At 41.8% G+C, this 26,523-nt stretch overlaps 1 protein-coding gene across 1 annotated transcript in view; it reads left to right on the top strand.

Moving 5' to 3' along the window:
• Positions 1 to 26,523, top strand: part of SOS2 (SOS Ras/Rho guanine nucleotide exchange factor 2) — a 372,731-nt gene that overhangs the window by 247,850 nt on the left and 98,358 nt on the right. Inside the window, exons 12-15 of the mRNA XM_086937294.1 lie at positions 8,305 to 8,427; positions 13,938 to 14,041; positions 14,727 to 14,949; positions 20,601 to 20,720. Coding sequence (XP_086793420.1) covers positions 8,305 to 8,427; positions 13,938 to 14,041; positions 14,727 to 14,949; positions 20,601 to 20,720 — 570 coding nt within the window. The remainder of the gene's footprint in view (positions 1 to 8,304; positions 8,428 to 13,937; positions 14,042 to 14,726; positions 14,950 to 20,600; positions 20,721 to 26,523) is intronic.

Below are 26,523 nucleotides of genomic sequence, written 5' to 3'. Positions count from 1 at the left end.
TCAATGCAGGGCATCTTTTTGAGCCACTGGTGGATACTCTCCTAGAAAAAAATAAAGACAGACAACGAAACAACAAAAGTCAGTTGGGAACCCTTCAGACGCAATCACAGCGGGGTTCCTTTCGTCGCTCCACCTATCTTTGAGCATCTAAAACAACCTCCACAGAGACATCCGCCTGCTAAAATAAAACACAATATCAAGGATCCTTCCCTAGAGGATACTATAGGGGTCCATTAGAGGAAACAATAATAGAGACAGAGGTAAAGGAGGTGTTAACAAATTCTCAACCACCACCACCAAGCCGCGACTTACCCACCATCCCCCAATGACACAACACCTGTCGGGGGTATACTACAACAATTCCGTCCCGCATGGATAAATATCACGTCTGATCAATGGGTGTTGGATATTAGCCAGCATAGTTAATGTCTGGAGCTCACGTCAACACCTCCAAAATTTCCACCTTCCACCCACAGATTTTCAACAGACCATCAGAAGCTACTAACCAGGAAGTTCAAGCTCTACTGAACAAAGGAGCAATAGAACTAGTGCCATTACAACAACAGGGCACAGGGGTATATTCCATTTTCTTCCTTATACCCAAAAAGGATGGCGCTCTATGACCTATCCTAGACCTCAGACCTCTAAACAGATACATCCTTTCAGTAGTCGGGGATCTCTGTGTATAGTCATAATCTTATGAATAGTCACGCCCATGTGCGTGGACCCCGGAGCAATAAACAATAATCTCTTAAGTCGTCAAAAATTGCAGACCTGCACAGACACTTAAGAGAGAATTTAAAGACAGATAATGCAGCCTATATCCACAGGCTACACTGTCCATTACTTCAACTAGAAATTCCACCAAAAACCCACAAACAGCACAGCCTGTCCAGTGTTTTCCACAGATAAAATCTTTCCCCTACCAGCAAAAGCCTCTGGAATGATAGAGAAAGTAGTGGACAGACAAGCCCCCATAGGCTGCCATTCACTAGATTATGACTATAACAGAGATACCCCCACTACAGAACTGGAGTTACAGGACAGAAACTACTCCTTCACAATATTTTCATATGGTCACTCTTCAGGATGTCGTATCAGTGCAGACGCGATTGCAGCGTTGACTCGAGCAACCCTGTCTAGATCCGCGGACCGCGGAGATTAATTCCTGCCCGGGACCGTCGGAATCGTGATCAATTCAAAAAGAAACTATTTCGATTTACTCACTTGCACTACACTGACCTGACAGTGCACTTGCTGACCACCCCTGAACAAGAATTATTCTTCTCATGAAGCCAACCTAACACGCGGCTGCCGGCATACTACAATCGTCCTACGTAAACCACCAAGCGGGTTCCCCCAAAGCCAGCACCCATTTAACAGGGCCCACAAGAAACTTATTTCAGGAAGCTCATTCCAGTCCTGATGATGATCTGAAGTAAATAAAGATCGAAACGTTGTCGACCCTATCAAGGAAAATCCCTCTCTTCACTGTATATATTTTTGTGGATAACCCCTTGTTTCAATGTGACTGTTCACTGTATTCACTCATGTCACTGTAGGCACTTTTCACTTATATGAGCACCTGAAACGAGTTTTTAGTTGTTGGAAATATGGAATAACATATTCTTTTACCTGCTACCCTACATTGTTGCTCCCATAATTAATTTGTTTACAATGTATCTGCTATTCTTTCCTGGACCTTTTTAGGCCACCCCAGAACCTCTGTTTTCTTTCACAATGTGTGATAAAGCACAGCGGCCGTGAAGCGGATAACAGCAAGCGTATAAGTAACCCTAGGGCAAGGGTAATGGGAGGTGGAGTAGAAGAAATAGTACCTGATCAAAGCGGATGGGCACTAATTAAGGGGATTTAATCTGTAGTGCTCCTCAGCCACAAAGAGAAGTAAAAGGCACATGTACCAATCAAGAGCCAGCAAAGAAGAGTCAAGGCGCTGGGGTGGGGGGCAGCGACTGATCGAACAGCCAGGTCTTGAGTATCCTCCTGAAGGTCAGCAGGTCTTGGGTTTGTCGTAGGCTCAGTGGGAGAATGTTGCATGTCTTGGCAGCGAGGTGTTGAGGTAGGCTGGGCCAGTCTTGTGGAGTGCCTTTTGTGCGTGGGTGAGGAGCTTGAAGGATGTCCTCTTGTTGACGGGGAGCCAGTGCAGGTTTCTCAGGTGGGGGGTGATGTGGCCGTGGCCTGGTACGTCTAGGATCAGTCGTGCCGAGGCGTTTGGATGCGTTGTAGTCGTTTGAGCTTGGTTGGGGCTCCTGCGTAGAGGGAGTTTCCGTAGTCGAGTCTGCTGCTGACAAGGGCCTGGGTGACTGTCTTTCTTGTATCTGTCGGGATCCATCTGTAGATCTTGCAGCGCATGCGGAGGGTGTTGAAGCAGGAGGAGGAGACGGCGTTGACTTGCTTGGTCATTGAGAGCGTTGAGTCGAGGATGATTCCCAGGTTGCGTGCGTGGTCGGTGGGTGTCGGGGCTGCCCCAGTGCCGTCGGCCACCAGGAGTCGTCCCAGGCTGAAGGGTTGGAGCCGAGGATGAGGACCTCCGTCTTGTCCGAGTTTAGCTTCAGACGGCTGGTCTTCATCCAGTCGGCGACGGCCTTCATTCCTTCATGGAGGTTGGCTTTCGCTGTGATGGGGTCCTAGGTGAGGGAGAGGATCAGCTGAGTGTCGTCGGCGTAGGAGATTATGTTGAGGTCGTGCTACGTGTGCGAGTGGGGCCATTTAAATGTTAAACAGCGTCGGGCTGAGGGAGGATCCCTGGGTTACACCACAAATGATCTCAGAGGCTTTGGAACGGAATGGGGGGAGGCGGACGCTCTAGGTTCTGCCGGAGAGGAAGAAGGTTTATTTATTTATTTATTTTTGACATTTGTAAAGCGCTGCTTATACCCTCAGGCGTCAAGGCGCTCAAACCATTATTGAGAAAATGAAGAGTGAAGAACTAAGCCGGACACAGAGAAGGGTGAATTAATGAGAGAAAAGCCAGGTTTTCAAAAGTTTGCGAAACTGGAACAGCGTGGTGCTTTGTCTGATGTTAAGGGGCAAAGTATTCCAAAGTTTAGGGGCCGCCACCAGAAAGCGACGGTCCCCCCAAGACACTGTTTTAGTGCGTGGAACAAGCAGCTGATTAGAGGCAGCTGAGCGTAGAGCTCTTGTAGGCTTGTAAAATTGCAGTTTGTCTCGTAGAAAAAATGGTCCTTGGTCATTGAGTGTTTTGAAAACTATACAGAGAGCCTTAAAGTGGACTCTTTTATGTACAGTCAAGGTTGTCCAATCCAGAGCCTTGTCTCGGATCCCTGCGACGTGGAGGCATGCGCGTAGTGTGCGGTGGCAGACTGTGTCGAAGGCGGCAGAGAGGTCTAGGAGGATGAGTGCTGCGGTCTCGCCATTGTCCAGCAGGGTCCGGATGTCGTCAGTGGCGGCGATGAGGGCAGTCTCGGTGCTGTGGTTGCTGCGGAACCCTGACTGGGAAGGGTCCAGGATTCTGTTTTCTTCGAGGTATCTGATTAGCTGCCTGTTGACGGCTTTCTCGATGAGTTTGGATGGGAAGGGGAGTAGAGAGATGGGCCGGGATTTCTTAAGGTCTCTTGGGTCTGCCTTAGGTTTTTTGAGTAGGGCGTTGATCTCTGCGTGTTTCCAGATCTCTGGGAAGGTCGCTGTCTCGAGGGAGAGATTGATGACGTTGCGCAGGTGGGGTGCAATGGTGCTGCTTGCTCTGTTGAAGACGTGGTGCGGGAATGGGTCCGACGGAGAGCCGGAGTGGATTGAGCGCATGGTCTTGATGGTGTCATCGATGCTCACGCTGGCCCAGGCTAGCAGGGGGTTGTGGTCGATGGTGTACGGAGGGTCTGTTGTGTTGCTGTCGGTTGGGGCTGTCTGGGTGTTGAAGCTGTCGTGGATGTCTGCTATCTTGCGGTGGAAGAAGATGGCGAGGGAGTCGCACATGGCTTGCGACGGCGGGATGTTGTTGGTGTTGGAGCTGGGGTTGGAGAGTTCCATCACTATGTTGAAGAGCTCCTTGCTATTGTGTGCATTGTTATCGAGGCAGTCTTTGAAGGAGGTCCTCTTGGCTGCCCTGATGAGGTGGTGATGGTTGCGGATGGCGTCCTTGTGTGCTGCGTGGCTGTCCGGAGTTTGTTCACTGTGCTATTTCTTCGCTAGTTTCCGGCAGGCTTGCTAGGAGTTCTGGGGTTAACCAGCTGGCCCTCTTGCTGGTGTCTCAGTGGGGAGTTTCTTCAGCGGGCGAGGGTGTTGGCGCAGTCCTCGATCCAGCATCTGAGGCTGTGGGCAGCGTCGTCGGTGTTTGAGGGTTCGGTGGGTGGGCTGAGAGTGAGGTTTACATGTAGTTGGTCTTCAGTGATTTTGCTCCAGCAGCGGCGGGGGATCTGTTGGGTGCGGTGGTGTGTGGTGGGTTTCTGGAAGGCTCAAAGCCCTTTTAGTAAATACATTATGTCTTGCAGACAGCACATGCTCACTGCCAGACTCAACCTAAAATGGTCATACTACCTATATTCTTATACCCATTTCTCAATATCCCAATCACCACAACATTTCTCCAACGCCTGCACTCCAATCTGTTATCCATTGTCAGGATCACGTGGGAGACGCTCACACTCCCATTTCAGCAGGGAGGCCTGAATGCACCCCATATGTTGCTTTAAGTCCTTTGCATCCAGGCTCAGTATCTCCACTTTTGGCTCTACCCCATCCGCTTCCAGCTCTTCACGGCGATGGAGGTGGACCTGAAAGACCAATGCCCACTCCTCTTTCAGGCCCACTCATCCAAATAGAAGTACAGTGGAGTGTGTCAGATTGGCCTGAGATGGACTGCTACGCCATGCCGAGCTGCCATACCACTAAGCACCCTCCATTCCCATTATGTGGCACTTCAAGATGACTGTGCTAGAGCGTGTGCTCACAGACGTGGCCTCCTCACATTTGCTGACCTCTACCCAGAGAGGCACTTTATACGACTGCAGACCACACCTGACCTACTTCTTTGGATGTCTTTCTGTATCAGATACGTGCTGTCTGCTGCGTGATGCACCATTTGCCCCCACTTTGTGCGCTTGAACAGTTGCCAACAAACTCCTCTCCCCGCGAACTGGTTACTCGTTTATACACGTCCATGCAGGACAAGGCACCAGTGTGCCCTCCAGCGCCTCGCGCAACCTGGGACCTAGGTATTGAGCCCCCTTCACAGATGCACAGTGGTCATTATGCCGCGGACAGACTGCAGCACTATCACGTCACTATAGGTTGCGTCTTATCCACTTCAACATCTTGGATAAGCTATAATGCACCCCGCCACAGTTACTACGAATGTGGTTGGTGGATGAGGCACGATGCCAGCGCTGTTCAGCTCTACGGGCCTTATTTCTTCAATCGCAAATGAAGTGGCTGGCCCAGCACAACCCCGCATGCTGACCCTGTTAGTCTGCCGGGCAATCTAGATGGCCCCACCAGCGATTCCCTGAATGTCTGAAATATCCCAGTGTGAGTGCACCGTGCGAATTATGTGCCCCTTTTAGTTTGGCTGCCTGCAGGATGGAACTGTGCTATGTGCTAACTCCATGTTCTGCGCTTCATTTCCTGTGGTCCTGGTTTAGTAGTGATATTATGAAATGATAATGCCATATTGATGTTATAGTATAATGCTGAAACCTTTGTGCTTTTTCCCCTCGCTCCTGTCTCCTCCTATCCTCCCTTGTAAATTGGAGGCCTTTGTATCACTGTTGTACCTTTTACGTAAGGCCAATAAAAACTGCTCGAAAAGAAAAAAGGTGAACAAGATAATTTCGACGCAGCAATATTTAGTAACAGCATGCAGTAATTACAATCCAGTGTTTAACAGCACTCCTCGGTATTGTATATCCACTTAGCTGTCACTGCAAGACCAAGTATTGTATGCATGCCATTTTGGTTTTTTAAGTAAATAGTGGTACACAAACATGAAATGGAAGGTGCGCACAATTAGAGTCCAAAAGAAAGTGATGTATTAAATATCTTCTTTATTTAACAGTATTCATCAGATATAGGCACAGCCAACGTGTTTCGTTCCATTTGCCTTTAAGGAACTTCGTCAGGGCGAATCAGTTCAGTTTGAAGCTGTCAACCTTATCGGACAGAACCGTGTGGATCAAACAGCAGATGACAAATGTTGGTCAGAGTCATATGACCTTCATATATTTAAAGGCGGTGTTCACACTAGGTGCGAGTGAGTCAACCCAGTTGGTGTCCCAAAGTTATGTTCAATGGTTTTCCGAGATTGACAGATGTCAGGTTCTCAATCCGATGATATTTTGAAGTTGAACTAATGCCCACCGGGAAGTCTAGTGGTTCCCAGGGGAAATTTCCTATTGTCCTCGTAATTTTATTCTCCGGAAAAGGCGTATTGTGAAGGCGTAGTGGTGTACATGGTGTTCTCGCTGTGTTTCTTTGCTTTCTAGATATCTTGCTTTTTGACCTTTGTTGTTGGCTGAGACTTCCTAGCCATAATTCTGTAAAAAAGGTGTTCACTTTACTCCCTGTGCAGCATCTGTTAACTGATGAACTGAACTAACATGGTCTTACCAGACTCTTGCGGAGTATTAAAACAAATAATTATTATTTAGCTGAAAAACGTGGCTACTAACTCAAATGCAGCTACTTGTTTCTGAGAAGTTAATATGTATGTCAGCCAAAATAACTGGTGCCATTAGGTGAAAGAAAAGTTCAATTTTAAGCTGAAATAACTTTTTTTTGGTTTCACAGCAGACTCCTTAGTCTACTGTAGGTCTCACTTTGTAGCATTGGTATATTCCTGTACTTCTTACTTGTAGCATTGGTATAGTCCATGCTGCTGTTGCTTCTACTTTGGTAAAACCACCTGGCCTAGTTATCTTAAATGTATGTGTCGCCACAGAATATTTATTTTCCAAGAGCATTGTTCAAGATAGTGTATAGGTAATGATCCTTTCACAAATAAAACCTGAAGCCTTCGCGTGCGGCGGCGTCCAATGAACCATTCACAAGTGAAAGCAATATGCTTGCGGATGAATGCTTGAGTAGCGTCATCCAGTTTATTTAAACTTGGCACCATTCATGGTGCCATATAATCCAGTTACCGATGTGGTTTTGGAGCAGGATGTTTTCCCCACAGTCGGAAATTTCTACTGTCACAAGAATTCCACAAAGTTGTAATATTTCGAATTCAGCACTAAATGCAGGACCGAACAAGCGCTAAACTGACAGTTAGAGGTAACATTTTACTTTTGTCCCAGAGTTGTAATTGCAGGCTTGGTTGAAGTTAAATAGTTCCTAGGTGCAGAGTTTCTGTAAGTAGGATAAACATTAGCAAACCAGAGAACTGTTTCCATTTATTTTTCATTTTGTCAAAGATAAGTGACTTTTTGTTTATCTTTTATACAGTTAGTGACCATTTACTGTTGAGACAGACCTGAAGATAAACCTTCATAAGACATTTGCCTTTCCCATCTTCAGATGACACATTTGAGAAATCAAGTTGTGTGTGAATAACAATTTTGCTAGTAGAATGTATGAATACAGCTTGAAAGGGTAAATCACACTTCCCATTTCTTTCTAGGAGGCTTGCTGTACACCGTGGCTCCCCTGGGCCTCGATTCATTTTCTGCACTTTAAAATGTGCTATGATGGCCGACCACACGACATAAAGATACTTCTCAGAAATCAGTACATTTGAACCACACTGTTGATTCCAGCAGACACATGAAGCAATTCCTTTTGAAGAGGTGGGACAAAGAGTTTACAGCTCAGGGGATCAACAGAAGAGTAATGTGATGTTCAGTACACACCTTCAGCAACCTCTGGATGGACTCACATGTTCTTAATTTATTTTTTTGTCTGGGAGAATTTATAAACTAGTTCAGCTTGAGGTTGATTCTTGGATGTCTACCAGGCTTACTGTTCAATTAAGCTGTTGGAATCATTAAAAAACAGTAATTTAAGAGGTCTGAATCCCTTATCATATTTGTTTTTACCATTAAAGTTTGAATAAGTGTGAGTCTGTGGAGATAGCCACTGAAGCTTATCTCAATTATTTTGTGATGCCGGTATCATTCAAAAATACATTGGTACCTTGTGCTCATACTAACATATCTATGAAGATATTAGATTGATGAAAGCTAGATAAACAAGCCCTTGGAGGTCTTTTTTTGCAGACAATGTGCAGTTCTTAAAGTTAGATGTCTTAATCTCATTTTAATATTGCTTAATTCTCCATTAATTGATTCCTACTTTAGCTAAAATGTGTTCAAATTGCTTTATTTCTTATAGATTTGAAATCCCAGAGCCTGAACCAACAGAGGCGGATAGGCTTGCGATTGAGAAAGGAGAGCAACCGGTCAGTGCAGATCTCAAAAGATTTCGCAAAGAATATGTTCAACCAGTGCAACTCAGGTTTGTTTGAGTTATACACGTGGCACATTGCCATACCCTTTACAGATCTTGGTGTCTGTGTGCGCATATGCACATGCGTCTCCTTGAAAAATGGTGCATCTTTTGTTTTTTTTAATAAAGTAGTTCGCAAATTGATAAACAATGATGCAAAGTGCACTGATGCTATTTACCAATAACTCATAGAAATATGTTCATTACTTAAATGTACTTGATTTTTATTTGAGTTTTATACTTCAATTCATTTTTTATGTATAATAAAAATAGTGATTTTTATTAACTAAAGGTTGAAAAGGACTGACCTACCACAAAAAAACACAATCAACCATTATTGATCAGCTAAGCATCTACTGACTTGAGTAGCACAACCGCCATGGGACTAGACCCGGGCAACATTTCCACTGAATTGGCATACTCCTATATAAATTCACTTTACAATTGTTAGACTAAATTCCAGAAAATATTCTTTGTCTCATATTTATTTGCCTTTCGTGCAGGCCTGGCTCCATGATGTTTGATCTAGGAGGACCATGAAAATGAATAGCAGCAGCCAGGGCCAGACTAGGAAATCAAACCCATCCCTGGAAAAAATGCTCAAAGTGGACGCAATCACTTTGTCTCCTTGTGTAATCTCCCTCTTGCCATCCATCCATTCCCTCTTTCTCTTCTCCTTCCCTGTTTGCCCTATGTCTACCTTGCCCTTTCTCTCCCCCTTTGTTGAAGCCTCACAGTGTCTGCTGCAATTAACATCTGGCAGCTGGGGAAAGTGAAAGAGGCATCAGGGAGGCCCTGGGCCTTCAAATGCGGCTCGAAGTGCTCCAGTCCAGCAGGGAAATGCCCGGTGGAATAAAAGGCCTGTCTGACCCTTGTAGCGGGCTAAAAAATGCAACAAAGCATTATAGTGCACTGATATTTTAGGTGCGGACACAGATGCAATTTAAAAAAAATTGTAACACACTAACCACCCCCCAATGAGTTTCATACTAGCAATTCCATCTTGCAAGAATTCGTCCACCAGGGCTTTTTTGACTTTGTTGTACGGGAAGCGTGCTGCTTGCCAGAACTTTGATGCAGGAGTGGATCATGATCATATACAGCAGTCGAAATGTTCCTGCTCTCACACAAGGCCTCTTTGCTGCCATTCATGTTATTTTTTAAGTTGTGGCAACTTAACACTTTACGAAGCATTGAACACTGAACATTAAAACTAAGATGCACTATGCCCAGTAACTATTTTACACACCCCCATTTTCCTATTATTTATCTTATTTTCTACACAAGTATTCAATGAAAAAAACAGTTATGGTTCTGTCTTGAATGCACAAGACCACTGAAATTCACCAGTTATGGTTAGCAACTCGCACAACACACACCATATTTCACGTCACCTGTCATCCTCAAAACTCCAATTTGTCAACAGAACAAAAGCAAAGCAAAGAGCTATCAGGAAACAACAGAAGGTAACATGGCAGCCGGCAGGAGTTGTGTGTTGTGTGTTGTTACCCATAACTGGTGAATACTGATGACTTGCGCATTTCAGCCTGAAACTGAATTCGGTTTTTATCTGTGTCTGTTTCAGTGAATATAGTGGAATAAAGTTAATAAGGTGTCAGATACCATCTTGGGACGTACTCTTGGTTACACAAACAAAGTTAAGGGAACCTTGATCAACGATTTCATAGATGAAGACCGTTTTAAAATAACATATATTTTATTGAGTTTTTATTTTTTTATGTTTATTTAAGTAATTGGTAACTTTTCATGAAAACAATGCTAAAGGAAAATGTGAAGTCTATGCAAGATGTACAAATTACAGTATTGAGCAAAGATGGGACTAATGCAAGCAAAGTGGCATAATAATTCACAATTACAGTTTCATTTACCAAGTCCATCGTGTACCTTCCTGGTCCTTCAAGTTTTCCTAAAATAGCTTCAGAAAGCCTCTCCCTTTACATTCCATCTTGTCTGCTGCCATACACCAGTCCTTATTTTTTTGAGTCTGTTCCTCAATGGCCGGTGATGAAGGGCTGCCCAATCATAATGCTATATCCGCCTTTGCAAGGGCAACCCCAGTGTAGCTTTCAACATCTTAACAACTTCCGGTATTTCTCTAAAATCGAGTAACTCCAATGTGTGGATTAAAGAACCCCCCTCTTTGCCACTGCATTTTCAGTATTAGTTTACCCAAATATCCACATCTTAACCCTTGTGTAGTAAGCACTATGGAGAATTGTCAATTGGACCATGTGGAAACCATGTCTTACTGATAACTCTTGAAGTGTATGCTAATGCTTCCTACCCTGACCCATTTTCTATTGACCCTTTGTGTTTCTACATCTGGCTTGAGACCATTCAGTCCTTTTTGCATCTGGACCAGTGAGGTGGTAAATGTCAGCAATATTGTGTTTTTTGGCCATTCTAGCTTCTATTGTTGACACTTTTAGCAGGCTCATCAGCCAATTAATGCAAGAGGTAACAGTGTGCTGGAGCTTCTGAAACAGAGATATCGGAGTGTTTTCAAGTCCATATTTAGTTTGCAGTTGTGCAAATGGTACTTAATATGTACCATTAGCACAAGCACCAAACAAGCATGGAAACGCCCATACTCAGACTAGAGAACACCATACTACTACATAGTTGTTCTAACCCACTCATTTAATAAACAGTTTTCAATCGTAGTTAAGGTTACAAGGAGTGCACACAAACAGCTGTCGAACACATATCTTAAATGTACTGTAATAAATCAGCTAAAGTGATTTTTTTAAACAAGTGCTTTATAAAATGCTTTCGGTATTTTGTATGGTGTTATAATGTGTTTTTTCTATTTAAATAAAAAAAAGTCAGCTGATGTTTCACAAATTAGATTTTGAGCCACATGCATTAAGCCTTTTTGAGTTTGCAGTCGGCCCATTTGCGAACGCAAAAAAGGCTTTTCACATGTGAATGTTTGTAAGAGCAGGCAGTGGTCCCACGGATCACTGCCTGCTCTTAAAAAATGAAAGGAAAACTTTTCATTTTTCTTGCTTCATTTAAAAGCAAACACAGACATGGTGGTCTGCTGACCTCAGCAGGCCAACATCCCAGTGATTTTTGCAATTCCTAGGGGGTCGCGAATTGCGATCTACCTCTTTAATATTAATGAGGTAGGTCTGTTTGCGACACACTACGAATCGGTATTTGAAACTCATAGAGTTTCATACATTGGAAATTGCTATTACCTAATTGCGAATCTGAGAAAATTACAATTAGGTAATTGCAGTTTCCAATTTTGATACATGTGACCCTTTGTTCCTCATATGTTGTTTTGGTTACATCTGCAGCAGGTAGAAACCTTTGTTATCATCTTAAATATTTAGTCACTTATTCATTTTTTTGTATGTGGAACGTGCTACTGCATAATTTGCCATTTTTGTAGCAGTGTAAGAAACAAGTTTTTCTTTTAGTAGACCAAGTGACACCTACTTTATCAGCTTCTTGAGATGACTGTGTTCGGAATCAAATAGTTGTCCTGAGGATTACAAATAAGTCCTATTCCTACACCTACTCCTTTGTGACATACTCCTCCTGAACACATCTAGTACAATTTGTGTAAGAGAAAGCCTGAATGCAGAGCAGTTTGATATTTTCCATCCCTAGCAAAATGCATTCTTTTACAGCACAGAAAAGTGAGGAAATAGCCCTTTTTATTGGAAGCTTGACTTTTGCAGTATTTGATGGGTACAAACGTGAGGCAGATGACACAAGTCACACCTCCTGAGACTTCTCTGCGTCTTTAGCTTTCATAAATATCTATGGTTGGTACATTGTCCTGTAAGCAGGGATCTCTGGGGCTCAACACTATAGCTATTCCACGAGTCAGGTTCTGCTAAAGTGTGCCTCCAAAATATCCTTACCATGGTAGCAGTTTCATTTCTTTCTTCATATTTATGATAGGCTCATTGTCACACATATATTAGGTTTTATAATGAAAGCTGAGGAAAAGCGGAATAGCCAGACATTTAGTGTTGGCAGTAAATGTTGTTTTGTAGGACACTTAAAAGTGATAGTATGAGTTTTATAGGGGTATGAGCAAGAACAAACCGATATGATTCACAACTTCTCAGACTCTCCCCCACAGGCCTCTTGATTTAAAAAAAAAACTTTCTGTAGTTGGCATATTTCCCCAGGTGTGGGTGCCTGCCTATATACCCATCTATTTTACATAAAGGTGTATTTATTTTTGCCTTCTGGTGCTTAACTCATAGGATAAAATTTTCATTGGATGGTGCGTGGCTTCATAGGTTTGTAGTACATTTCTTATGGTTCCTTGATTTACTCAAAATATTAAAATTCCTATTGTGAATCTAAACGAAAGGAATTTGTTTTGCAAAACTTTACCAGTGCTTAGCGTTATAAGTAGTCCATGTTTCTGGGAGGCACAAGTGTCTCCAGTGAGTAAAATCGGATTATATGGTGCAATTTTTAAAAATGCATGCCGTTATTGTATTGTATCCGCTTCTCCATTGTTGTGTCTGGGTGTTACAGCTTTTCAAACATTGAAACTTGTATCTCTCTCTGGCTGGAGTACTTACGGAAACGTGGTGATATCATCATACTTTTTTTTTTTTAATACAAAGGGTTAAGGATGCAAACCTGTTTACGAAATCAGAATTTTGCCTAGTTTTCAGAAATGTGTAGGTGCCTTGGTTCAAGCATAGGATTGTTATCCTTTTCCTCACTAACTGCAAGTAGGTGAAGACTGCAAATATAAGACATTTTGACCAACACCTACAAAAAAGATGTAATAATGATTTTTTTTCCTTGCAGTCTTTTTCAAAAGGCTAAGATGAAGGCAAATAGAGGCCAGCAAAAGTTTGGGTGATGATTTTGTCATAAAAAACACTTGTACTGAAGTTTTTTCACCATATATTTGTTGTCTATTTTCCTATACTTCTCAGGAGTTATTTACATACCTTGGGCAACTTTACAATCTGTACCGTGTAGGATTAATTATGTACAGTTGGCCTGGATACCCCAGCTGTTCCAAATGTCAGAGGGTTTATCATTATTGGGGTAAAAGGCCTAGCAGCCAAATGGTTAAAAAATAGGTTTTGACTGTCCAATTACTCAGTGTACTTCCTCTTCCTCTTTAGTTTAGGCGTATGTTTTTTTTTTATTTCTAGTGTTTTGCCTCTTTTTGTTCTGTTCTGCAATGTTCGCCTTTGGCAGAAAGTGTCAAAAGATTTTTCATAAATTACAGTCAACTCACGCAAATCCGTTCAGGAAGAACTATTTTTTCAGAAAAGCGAAAACCCTATAACTTTATCAGTAAAGTCCATTTTAAACGCAATTGTTTTTCGCTGGTCTCAACTTAAAATTATTTCCTGTTCCTTTGCTCTGAGCTCTTCTTAGTGGTCATTAACACCCAGAGTAATATATGTTCAAAATATTTGTGATGTGAAAATATAAATTCAGCATGCATTTCACATTCATGTGATTTTATTAACGGTTACATCTTTTTATGTTGTCTGTAGGATATTAAATGTATTTCGACATTGGGTAGAACACCATTTTTATGACTATGAGAGAGACCCAGATTTACTTGATAAATTGGAATCTTTCATTTCCACCGTTAAAGGTAAGTTATCAGCTCTTAGATACCACAGATATTGTACTGTATTGTATTTGCCTTTACATTGTGCTTTCTACCCCGACAAGGTGTTTTAAACTAATCAGATACGTTTCTGTACTTTCTGCTTTGAGAATTTGCAGTGTTTGTTGTCAGTGAGTTTTCCTCTCATTATTTTGAGCGGTGATCTGCCTTTTTTTAGCTTTGCCATGAAAAATGGATTAACTACAAAAGTAGAAGTGTGAAAAAGATTAGGTTATATTATGCAACATTCTAAAGTGATGAAGGCACGCATGATCTTCATTGTTAGAGTTTACGTATCTATTCCCAGTTCAAATTTATTGCTGCTGGTACCTGAACGTCTTACATTTCATTAGAGCAAAAATGAATTAATTAGCATGCATTTTATTTTCTACGGCGATAGTGTCCATTGATAAAATTGAGGTCCCGTGGCTTCTGACCTAGTCCTCTATTCTTTTAAGCAGCTTGGTGCGAATTCAACAGGTTTTAGGAGTATGTTATCATCTATTTTTCCCAATTAAGACTTGTCAAGAAATTCCATCTGAACTAAGATGTATTTTCTAACATTTTTTTAGTATTATCAAATTTCAAAAACTGATACTTTTCTAACTGTATTGCAGCCGAAGTTTCCATTCTTAAGAGAGAGGCCTAAATATTTTTTTTCTCTTTACAGGGAAATCTATGAAGAAATGGGTGGAATCAATTGTCAAGATAATCAAGAGGAAAAAACAAGCTCAGGCAAATGGTGTCAGTCATAATATTACGTTTGAAAGCCAGCCACCTTCATTTGAATGGCACATCAGCCGACCTGGGCAGTTTGAGAGCTTTGACCTCATGACCCTTCACCCAATAGAAATAGCTCGCCAGCTAACACTTCTAGAATCTGACCTTTATAGGTATTTGTTTTGTATGTTTTAAACATAAGCATATTTTTAACACCTTAACATATTTACTTCAAAAATCACAGTTCAAGTTAAATTAGAGTCACAAACTAAAACCTCAGTGGTGTAGCAAAACTTATGGGGCCCAACGCTCTGGTTCCAGTCTGGTGACCTAAGGCCAGGGGCTTGCCGCCACTGCACAGTGCCAGAGCCACCCACCCCCACCCCCCTGGAGTTTAGGGCTCCCTGCACCTTTGGGGGCTCAGCAGGGGATATTGTTAGGCCATGTAAAACCTATCACTGAAATTCACTACTTTGGTTAGCTCTGCAATCCATAACTGGCAAAACAGCCATTCATGCCGTAACTCGCACAACAGAGGCAGTGCTAATGGTCTTACCTTTGATGTTACAAATGGTCTTCGAGATCAGACTACATGCCACATAAATATAAACCCCATCAGTGTTATGAATATGAATAGATTTTATATTGGTTTGAATGTGTTATTATTTATTGACTTTGCGCTTTTAGGTGCTGTTACTTAAGTATTGAGGTCCTAAGTATGCTAGAAAGGAAGTCCCACTCTTGTGTATAGTATCCATAGACTCTGATTCAAGTCGACAGAACTAGTGCGTTTATAAAAAGTTTCAGCTCACTATTAAAGCATGCCCTAAAACACAGTCTGACTCCAGCTCACTCCTAAATCAACAAAATTATGAGAACGTAAATCAGTGACTACATTTTAAATGACCCTGAAATGTCTAGATAGTTCATGGACCTAAATTCGAGATGCTTATAATGGTGCCTATATACTCATACATGGTACAGAGTCTGTGGACTAAAGGTCTGTGGTATGATAATTTAAAGCATATGTTCACCGATGGCACTTAATACCATATGTTTTCATTACTTTCCTGGATTTTATTAACCCCGGACGGGTAACTACGCTCCGCCAGCGGAGTTTATGTAGTTTTGCCTACTCCGCGTTGGGTACGCAGAGTTTTTAAATAGCACATCCGTGGCGGATCATAGTTAGCTGGCCCCTCCGCCCTCCCAAATTAATTAAAACTAATTAAAAGGCACTTACCTGTCACCTGGCTGCCTCCTCCTTTACATCGCCGCTCTCCTGCCTTCTCCCCGCCGTCCTGCTTCACTGATGACCCCTACGTTGTATGTGTTGCGAGTACGCACGCGCAAGACGTACAAGGTATGGGGGGTTACTAGTGAAGCAGGACGTCGAGGTGGAGGCAGGAGAGCGGCGATGTAAAGGAGGAGGCAGTCACGGGGCAGGTAAGTGCCTTTTAATTAATTTTAATTATTTTGGGAGAGGGAGGGCACGGAGCAGGGTGTAGCGAAGTTCCACGGAGTTGCTTTCCAACTCCGTGGAACTTCGCATAGAGGCACTACGCCTGCTCCGCACAGGGTTAGATTTTATTTAATTTGGAATTAGAATGACGAAACAGAGGGAGATAGCGAAAAAAGGAGAATTTCTTTTGTTAAAAGAAATGTCTTGATATACTGCCCTAAGGACAATGTCCATAGCTGTAAAGAAAATTCTATTCTTCATAGGAAGATGTTGAAGCTTAAGTAGGATGGGTGAAATGTAAGATCTTCTAGAGCTACCAGTTACCAGCCTAGCAGATATGTTTTGCACTAACTTAAGCTGGTAGAGAAGAGCATTTGTGGTAGCTGCATGGATGGCATTGCAGAAATCTAGCCTTGACTGAATCAAGGCAGAGCTGCATAGTGTCTAAGGCACATGACTCAAAATGGATCCACCGGTTTCATAGTTTGCAGTGATAAAATTTCTGGATTTCTTTCCAGAACATGGCCAAGAAATTAGTTTTGTACACCCTCTGAAACAAAGCACTAAAGCCTGGTCCTGTGATATTTCATAGGAGTAATTAGAGGAACCCAAACCCCTTTTCATCATGAAACCCACTCAAGAACACTAGGAAACTAGGAATATTATTTACAAGATGTATTAGACCCAACATCCTGTCTTAGTGCTCACAGTATGAATAGTAACTGTTATAAAAAAAAGAACAAGGTAGTGGCAAGATTACTTGTCAAGAGGCAGAATAGTTAAAAATCGTATAATATTGTGATGGTATCATGAAGCTTCCCTACATCAACATCCCCTGCACCACCTATCTTTCCCTAACTAAGCTAAGTCTAGCACCTAAATAGGCCTACTTCCAGTTTCATAGATGGTTCACACCTGCATACCTTTATGAACAATATAACCAATGTTAAGCAAAGGAACAGCCATGGCTGACCCTGTCTGCAAGCTGGCAGATAAGTCGAATAAAGGCTGAATGTACCTTCCCGTAAGCCTTCAACAAGGAAAGATGGTTTTCTATCTGTACGACCCGCAATCTCGAGTCCCTGGTACGAAGGTCCTCCACCTCATAACACTCTGTTTTAGTTTAAGTATTCCGTCTGAACAAAATTAAACATTTTCAAACCAACTGAATTATTACATGGTAATGAATTACATTATTAATAAATGTGTGCTTATATTTGAGACATAACTTAAATACATTTGAAAGGCTTATACTAGAAGAGAAAATATATGATGAATATAACAGTGGACCCAGCACAGTCCTTGAACTATGGCATGGGACCTAACAACTATCCATGAGTTTCATAGTTTGCGGATCCTGCACAAGAGTCTGCGGCATTTAAGCTAAAAGTGATCTTAAAAGTAACCTTGAACTAATTTCTGACTGTGGGGACAGTCTGACATTAAAAAGCAAGTGGTCAATCGTTGAGCCTTGGGGAACACCTTTCCAGTTAGTAAATAGCATACATCCTGGAATCAGAACCAGCTGTGGGGGGACGGTAGAGTATTGCGAGCTAACTTGTCTATTTACTGTTAAAGAAATGGACTCAAAATGGGTATATGGAGGTCATCACTGGTGCCATTCCTTTATTACACGTACACGTGAAGAAAATAAAGGCTTCACATGAGATGGGCAAGGTGAAGCAGCACACGTTTAAAAGTGAACCCTGGGATGCTGCATCACACATCCCTAAGAGAAAGTCTGGCACCATGAATGACTCTCCCTTGGGACTGTGAGATATGTCTGCGCGAGGCCCATGATCGTCTCAGCTCCCGAGCACGCTTTTGATGTCAGTACTTCAGAAGAAGGCTCTGCCTTCTGTCTCTATGACTTAAAGCTTATAGCAAAAAATATGGGTAGGAAACATACAAGGATCAGTAATAAAAAAAAGGCTAAACAACCTTGGCACTCACATAATACTTTTCCTGTTATTTGGAATCAATGGCTCTGCTAATGCTTTATACCTTCACTTGGGAAACCTTGGCCAAAGGTTTAATTTTGTATTCACTTTAATATTATGCTAATTTTCTACACAAAAAATGTATGATAATTAAGAACTCCAAATGTATACATCAATGTACGTGTAGGATTGCACTACCAAGAGACTGAAAGAGCTATGTTAAAAGGGTGAAAGTTCCTAAAGATCACTAGTGACAAAGTGAGAATCGGAAACTTAATGAGCGCAAGTGTAAAATCAAGTGAAATTTACTTATTGAGCAGGAAGAAAAGCACGAATCATTTGAAGAGTATCACATTGTAACAGTACTTCATATTACAAATGTTTTGAAGTTGTGTAAATCATCTTCATGAGTTGCATTATTCAGGCTCTGTGTACAAAATGCAGATGCTGACAGTGGTTAATTTGTAGAAGCATATGTGCCTGGCCCAGATGTTTCTCAGAAGCCTGTTGGTGCTGTGGTCGAAAGCCAAGGTCGTCTAATCTTGATTTCATGCTTCTTTAATTCATGAGCATATCTCCCTGCGCCTTTATCTCACTTTGACATGTTACTTCTCATCCCTGCTATCTCCATTTTCCAAGTGTATCTGTATTTCTCAAATTAAGCACTATACACCAAACTTATGACCGTAAAAGAATGTCTGAAACAATATTTTTTTCAAATACGCATACGGTGTCAATTAGGCCTATAGATTTTCAACCAATTTCTTAAAATAAAATTGTGCTGTAAAATGCACCATTTATCCTTCTCTCGTCTTCCTCCCTCCCATATGATTCTAAACTCATACTGGAAGAACTGGGTTGTCTCGCTTAGCTAACTCGTTCTGTCCAAATTCGGACATGTTTTTATGCCCACCACTTCTAAAGTTCACTAGTCGCCACTGCTTGTTACCTCTTAAGACATTTTTTTTCCTGCGATTGCTGTGACAGCACCTTTGGTTTAACTTTCCGTTCAGGAAAATTACTTTTCAACCAAGTATAATTTAAGTGCTACGTGCTTAATAAAGCATAAAGTTACGGTTGCAGTTATGGCTTAATTATGGTTTATAGTTATTTTATTAATGTAGGGTTGTGGTATTAATTACTAAAGTAATTTACTTTACTTTCTTTTTTTCAGTTCAATCAGTTATAGTGCTTGGCCTAGCATTAGTATTTCAAATTGTTTAATAAATATGTCATTGTAAATAACCAGATTTGAACCTTTGTTATGGTTAGAATCGTTACCAACGGTATAGAATGAACATGTCTACTGGTTTGATTTAATTTAGGATTGGTTGGAAGAAAAGATGTCCTAAGGATTTGCTTAATACCAATCTCAATTGGTTTTCTCTTCTCACTGGAAGACTCTATGAAAGTCTACCCTTTCAAGCAACTCTTGTCAGTATGTTAGAAAACGGATGAGGCCTTATCGTGGTCACAAGAATATTCCTACATTTTCTCAGTTAGAGATCTTATTGTGTTGTCATACTGGAACAAGAACTAAACTAAAATAATGGTTCTGGTATCTTAAATGGCAGAATTGCTACCTATTCATAGTAGTGACATCCCTTGTAAACATTTGAAAGTGAAAAATAAGACTTTTCCTCTTTGTTAGCATTGATCTCTAGCCTCTAACAAGACCTCTAACTCCTTCCATTTTCATAGCCAAAATGTGTACCATGACATTGAAAGATAACACATCTTGTCTTTGACACAAACCAGTCTTCATCATTAACCCCTTCGATGCTCATGACGAGCTCAGCTCGTCATGCAGTACACTGGTCGTGTGCTTATGACGAGCTGAGCTCGTCATGAAACAATGTATTCCATGGATCTGCAGCACAGAGGGGGAATTGCTGCAGCAGTGATAGTGTTAAAGTAAAGTGCTGCATGGTGTGCATGTTGTATGGGTGCGTGGTAAATGAAACCCATAAAAGATGATGGGGAGGAATGCTCTGAATTTGTCTAACCACTGGCGATCGATCGCTTGTAGTAGTATCCCAGCCCATCGTTCTTTTGTTAACCATGCAACCTCAAGTTTAGACCCAGCCATATGCAAATACGTCTTGAACCTGCTCCTTATGAGAACAGTCCAGCCCGTGTGGGTCCTATTTCCTTGCACTTTTCTGCAGTTTTGTGAATGATAAATTGGAATTAGTCTTGAATCTGTAAGACAGCCTGAGTGTGCAAGGGTTTCCATTGGTTTGAGTTTCTAACAGAGCTGACTCCTCTAGAGCTTAGTATAAATAATGCTGCTAATTAGTATAATATACCTAGCTTTAAGCCTGTTGATACAGTGAAGTCTGTAGGGGTTGTTATAAAAATGGTTACTGTTAGTAAAAAGCTTCATTTGAACTCTGACACACTGTTTATTCTCCTCAATCAGAGCTGTCCAGCCTTCTGAACTTGTTGGAAGTGTTTGGACTAAGGAAGACAAGGAACTTAATTCCCCAAACTTGTTAAAAATGATCCGTCACACAACTAATCTCACTCTCTGGTTTGAAAAGTAAGTATGAACTTTCTGGCCATATCAGCATCTCATTACTGCTTGTGTGTTTCAGACTAGTAAATAGGTGCCTAGAGAACTTGAAATAACAGAAAAGTAATTTGAGCTGAATTGTAATTTTATGAGACAGCCTATTGATTTCCATCACCAGTGAATATTAGGAGTCTCCCACTAACTCAGCAAAATGTTTTCAGTTCAGACATTGACTAGTAAGTGTATAATAGTCAAATTGGCCATTTGGTGATTATTCTGTGAATCTTTAAAAGTCAAATGTATGCAGATTTAAAATTTAGATGTCAGCAGTAAGTAACTCTAAAGATTACTCTCCTTTGATGTATATAACCGATATATATAGGATGTAAATAGTCACAAATTTGGTGGTCTTTGAAAATGCTCATCAAACTTCATAATCCTGTTTTACAATCAAGGAGACATCAGCCAACACATGATAATAGTGATAGGAGGGAGGTAGGTGAATTTCCTCCCGGAATTACACCTTGGACCAGTGCATCTTGTAGTTAATAAGAAAGGGTATTTTTTTTATTAAAGGCACTCTGATCATACCCTTCATTCAATTGAAATGTTTTCGGATATCTCATTAACTTTACATATAATAACACGTATATTACATGTAAGATGACTTAGGAAGTTAAACACCCATCTCTGACGTGCTGTGAGGTTCAAGTTGGAGGTTGAAGTCCTGGCAAGGCCAATTCAGCCTTCCATTCCATGTATCCATGTATATTGAGTACCATTAAATTGGCATAAGTGCTATTTTGATCTGCGATTTAAAAAATCTAAGTTATTATATGAAAACATATGATAAAAATTATTATTACTTACATAGAAATTGATCCCCTCAACGAAGTCAAATGAACGGAAAATATCAATGTTGCAGTGGGAGAAAAAGCACGATGTGTAGAACCAGTTGGCTTTTTTTTTACTTCTTTGTGCGGTCTGTTTTTGTATACTTGAGAAGTCAAGGTTATCCTGGATGCTTTTACCTCTCACTTTCCCCCTTCAGTTTATTACACTTTACTTGATGGAAGTACTGAGCTGCCATATTATCCATATTTTGCCATCACATTTAGCTGTAATGCCACAGAGCAACAAGTGCTACAGGCCTCAGTTTGCAGTCGGAGTGTCGTTTACAGTTCATTCTCTTATGGATAATCTTCCAAAATGTATTTTCGCTCATTCCACTAGAACCAAAACACAAATCTGTGGCATTTTAAGAAATATCTCAGACACTCTCTGTAATGAGCATGGTTGGGTCCCAGCTGGGCGACTTCTCCATTGTAAATAGTGTGGCTTTAAGACAAGCAAGGCTGGCTCTACTGCCGAGCCTCCCCCCATATCACAGAGTTGAATTCCTTAGTTTAAATTGCTGCTCTATGATAATACACCATGCTGAAGTGTTCGACCTGATACAAGATGAGGCTTCAAATATTGAGTTTTTAACAGAGACCTGGCTCACCCAGGATACCCTAGCTGGACCTGCTCTGGCTCTTCCCCCATACTACGCCATGAGGAATCATAACAAAGTGGGCGGTAGAGGTAGGGCCATCGTAGTAATTTTTAAAGAGATCTACACGTGTATTCTTATATCTGAGACTATTCTCGATCGCGAAACGCTCTATTCAAAATCACACTTAATAGCAATCTCACCTTTTCAGGGCTGCTAATCTACCGTACTCCTGGTCCTTCTAAAGCATTTAGGGAGGCACTGATCAATTTGGTTGCTACTCTGGCTATTAAGACTGCTAATTGTAATATTGTGTGTCATCTCAACCTTCACTTGGACAATTGCCAGGACAGCAATATCACTAATTGTTTAAATGATCTTGCAGCATGCCAGTTGGCTCAACGCATCCCAAGTGCCACTCATTAAGCTGGGCACCCTCAACCTTGTTTTTTCCAATATCTCTTTGCTAAAGGGCCACACCCCTCTTTCGATGAACTGGTCCGACCATTTCTTAATCTCTATGTCTATATGTTCTGAAGGCTCGAAACTGCCTGCCCACTGTAACCCCATTTCTAACTGCCCATGCCATAAGCTCGATCCTAATAATTTTCGGGACGTTCTTCGAACACAGAGCCCTCAACTATCCTCCAATGTGGAGGTAGCTAATAGTCTCTTTCGTGACTGGCACACGCTCGTCTAGATATGTGCATTCCTGTAAACCAATCCACAGTAAAAGAACCCAGACCAGCCCTTGGTTCAGTGAGACTGTGATCTTGGCAAAACAACATTGCAAGGTCCTAGAATGCACCTGGACACGCTCCTATGAGCCCTCTACCAAAACTCGCTATAGAGCTGCCATTAAGGCATATCATAAATGAATTCAGAAGTTCAGGGCCTAGTATTTTGCTAACAAAATAAAAAACAGTAGCAACCCCGCTAAAATCATCTTCTCTCACCTGAATGGTCTCATGAACCCTGCATTGGTAGCAGAGCCTATATCCAATGTGAAGGTATGGCAAAGTATTTTATTAGAAAGGTAGAACTTATCTACTCTAACTTTTCCTCTGACTCTAGGGATTCCACCCTAAAGGCTCCTTGTAGTCATCCCCTTCCTCCTTCACATGTTTCCTCTTCTGTCCTTTTAAAGAGCTCCAAGCTCTCTGTAATAAAATTAAATCGGGCTCTCCAGATCACCCCCTCAAGCCTGACCTGTTTCTTAAGTTTCAAGACTGTCTTCTGCCAGTTTGTCTTGAACTGATAAATCTTTCTCTGACTGGGGTGTCGGTACCTGTTTCGTGGAAACATGCCAAAGTTATCCCTTTACTGACAAAACCTACTTTGGATGCTTCCAAACTAGAATATTTTCACACTACCTCCTTACTACCATTTCTCGCTAAAATCATTGAGTCTCACTTTAAACCTATTTTAACGAACTTCGTGGAGAATAACCAATTTCTGGATTCTGCTCAGAACGGCTGTAGACCACGACACAGCACCAAATCCGCATTGCTTGCGGTTACTGAGCATCTGCGCAGCACTTCAGAGAAATGCAGAGCCTCTGCTTTGATTTTACTTGATTCAAGCACTGCGTTTGATACCTTACCTCATGGTATTCTGTTGCAGCGCTTACAGGAGATTGGTATTTGTGGAGCTGCATTAACCTGGTTTACTTAATTTCTATCGGAGAGATCTTTTCAGGTTGCTTCTTCTCCATACAGCTCTCAGGTTCATACTTTACCACATAGGGTTCCCCAAGGCTCCGCTTTGAGCCCTGCGATATTTATATACAACCACTGTCTTTGGTTGCAAAAGCCTAGGGGCTTATGCTGGTATCCTATGCCGATGATACTCCGCTTGTGATTTCTTTTTCCAATAACTCAACTCAGAACCTCGCTAAATTCCAAGGCGACATGGTGGCTGTCGGTGAGTTGATGGCGGCCAATTGCTTACAGCTGAACTCTAGCCAATTGGAAATTCTTTTCCTGTTGAGAGATACCAACCAATGGGGCGACCATTGGTGGCTCTCCTCTTTAGGCCCCCCCCCCCTCCCCCCCCAGTCTTAGGCGGTAGTAAAAAATATAGGTGTCTGGGTCGACACCACCTTGACCTTTGTTATTATCCAGTCTACCATACTTTCAAGGCTGGACTACTGCAATACTATGTATCTCTGTTCAAATAAGACAGTGACCAAAAGACGCCATCTGGCCAAAAATACTGCTGCACAGATACTATTTGCCCTTCCTAAGTCCTGCTCGGTTTCCAGCTTTATCCACAGGCTGCACTTGCTCCTTGTCGAAAAGAGAATTCCCTTCAGGGTTCTATGTATTGCACATGGAATCCTCTCCTCTTCCATTTTATTCAATCTGCTCCACCCATATGTTCCCCTGCGTGCTCTGTGATCTAATCTCTATTTGGCATGAGTTCCTCATGTCAGAAGAGCAAGAGCAGGAGGGTGTTCTTATCGCACCAAAGCTTTCTCCCTCTGGAATGCTCTTCCTGTGTCCATCAGGAGCATCCAGAATCACAGGTCTTTCAGGAGAGCCGTGAAAACCTGACTATTCTCTGCTTAAGCCTCTGCTTAGCTTCGGCTGCTGTCCATTCTGTTGCTGGGGCAGCCATGTGCTTTACAAATATTATAACATAACATAACTTTGGAAACACTTAGTTCTGCCTTTAAGCTTTTTCTCCTTACTTGCTTCATTCCGAGCTGAAAACGGCTGTAATTTGTAGCATGTTACTTTCAAGTCTGGCTTTTCACATAGTATTCTCCACCTGCCAAAGATACTCTACTTGTGAATCATGTGTCCCACCCAGCATGGTACTTTGAAATATAATAATATTAAATGTTAAATCTACATTAAATCCAGTACACTTAGGGGCATATTTATGAGGGCTTTGTGTCTTGCTTGCACCACGCAATGATGTACATGCACGACGCAAACCTTTAAGTCATATTTATGAAGCAATGCAAAGCCACTTTGCGTTGCTTAGAAATATTGCATAATGAAACGAAGGGCAAACGGCTGTGCAAGAGAGACTTTCTATGGGCGCTGCAGTGTGTGTTTCCATGCAAATTCCATGGTTATTGATCCATTCCTACACTTGCTAAACCTGGTAAGCCTGGGAATGCCCCCCCAAAAATATTCCTGCCTACAGCACGGGTAACATTGCACCATGGTACAAGGGTGCCTGCGTTGGCGCCAGGCTGCAGAAATGGCACCAGCGCAGCAGGGAAAGGACAGGAATGCCCTTTTGGATAAATACGGCTCATTCCTGCCCTCTCCCTTAGTAGGAGGGCAGCGCAGCGATGGAACTTTCCTGTAAATATGCCCCTTAGTGGATTCTCTCAGACGTTTCCTGCTTGATTATCTTCCCGAGCTTCAGGTAAACGGGAGGGAGTGCTTAGAGTAGACTCAGAATAAGACAACCAAAGAAGCCATTGCGAGTCATGTGTGCCTCAGGGCTAGCAGAGAGGGTGCTTTCCTCACATGGCGAGTCGGACAGTGCGGGTAGCGGGTTGTGTACACTAGTTGGGTCGGGGTCTGATGGTGAGGGAGGAGGTGACCCCTAGAGTTATATACCACCTATAGTTGTGCTGTGCTTGGCTGCTTCCTCACTATGTTTTATTTGTCTGCTATTGTGTTCCTTCCTCATGCGTCCGTTCCTCTCTGGATGCTGCCTACAGTTCTAAGTGCCGATAATGAAGTTGTCGAACTGTATACATACATTATAGTGATGCCAATTGGGTGTTCTTGTATATGTTACGTAAACTGAAAAATAATGTTAAAAAAAACAAAGAAGCCATTTGGGATGCACATAAATTGTATTGTCACATTAATTTTGTTGGAAAAATTTATATGAAGAAGTTTTTTACTCCATAATACAGTGGCACCTGCCCCCACGCATTTGTCTATGGAGTGTGCGAAAGGACTAAGTGTGCTAATACTACAATGGGATGTTCTTTTTATTATTAATCTATATTCTCCTTTTACAGTGAATCACCATCAAACCATTGGATATATCTTGATTTGTCTCTTTGTAAATTTAAAAATACCAGGTGCTTATGCAGGGTGTGTTTAAGACCATCTATATGTAGTCTGTGGGCATTCCTGCCAGACAGTGGTAGACCAGAAACTGCTTCTGAAGCTCTTCATGTATGGCGCTTTGCACATGGGAATGTTTCCGAGCAGTCCACCCCTTCCATGTGTGTGCTTGCCAGTTCTCTTTTTTCTCAGCCTACTCCACTCATTCTCAGGAACATTTCTATTTGTGGGTCTTTCATTTATTTTATCGTTTTCTGCTGTTTTCTTCTTTTGCCTCTTTCATAAACGTTGGGTA

Source organism: Lissotriton vulgaris, chromosome 9 (assembly GCF_964263255.1).
Source record: "Lissotriton vulgaris chromosome 9, aLisVul1.2, whole genome shotgun sequence".
Classification (NCBI taxonomy): Eukaryota; Metazoa; Chordata; class Amphibia; order Caudata; family Salamandridae; genus Lissotriton; species Lissotriton vulgaris.
The sequence above is the reverse complement of the archived record's forward strand: the minus strand, read 5'-3'. Positions and strand labels throughout refer to the sequence as shown.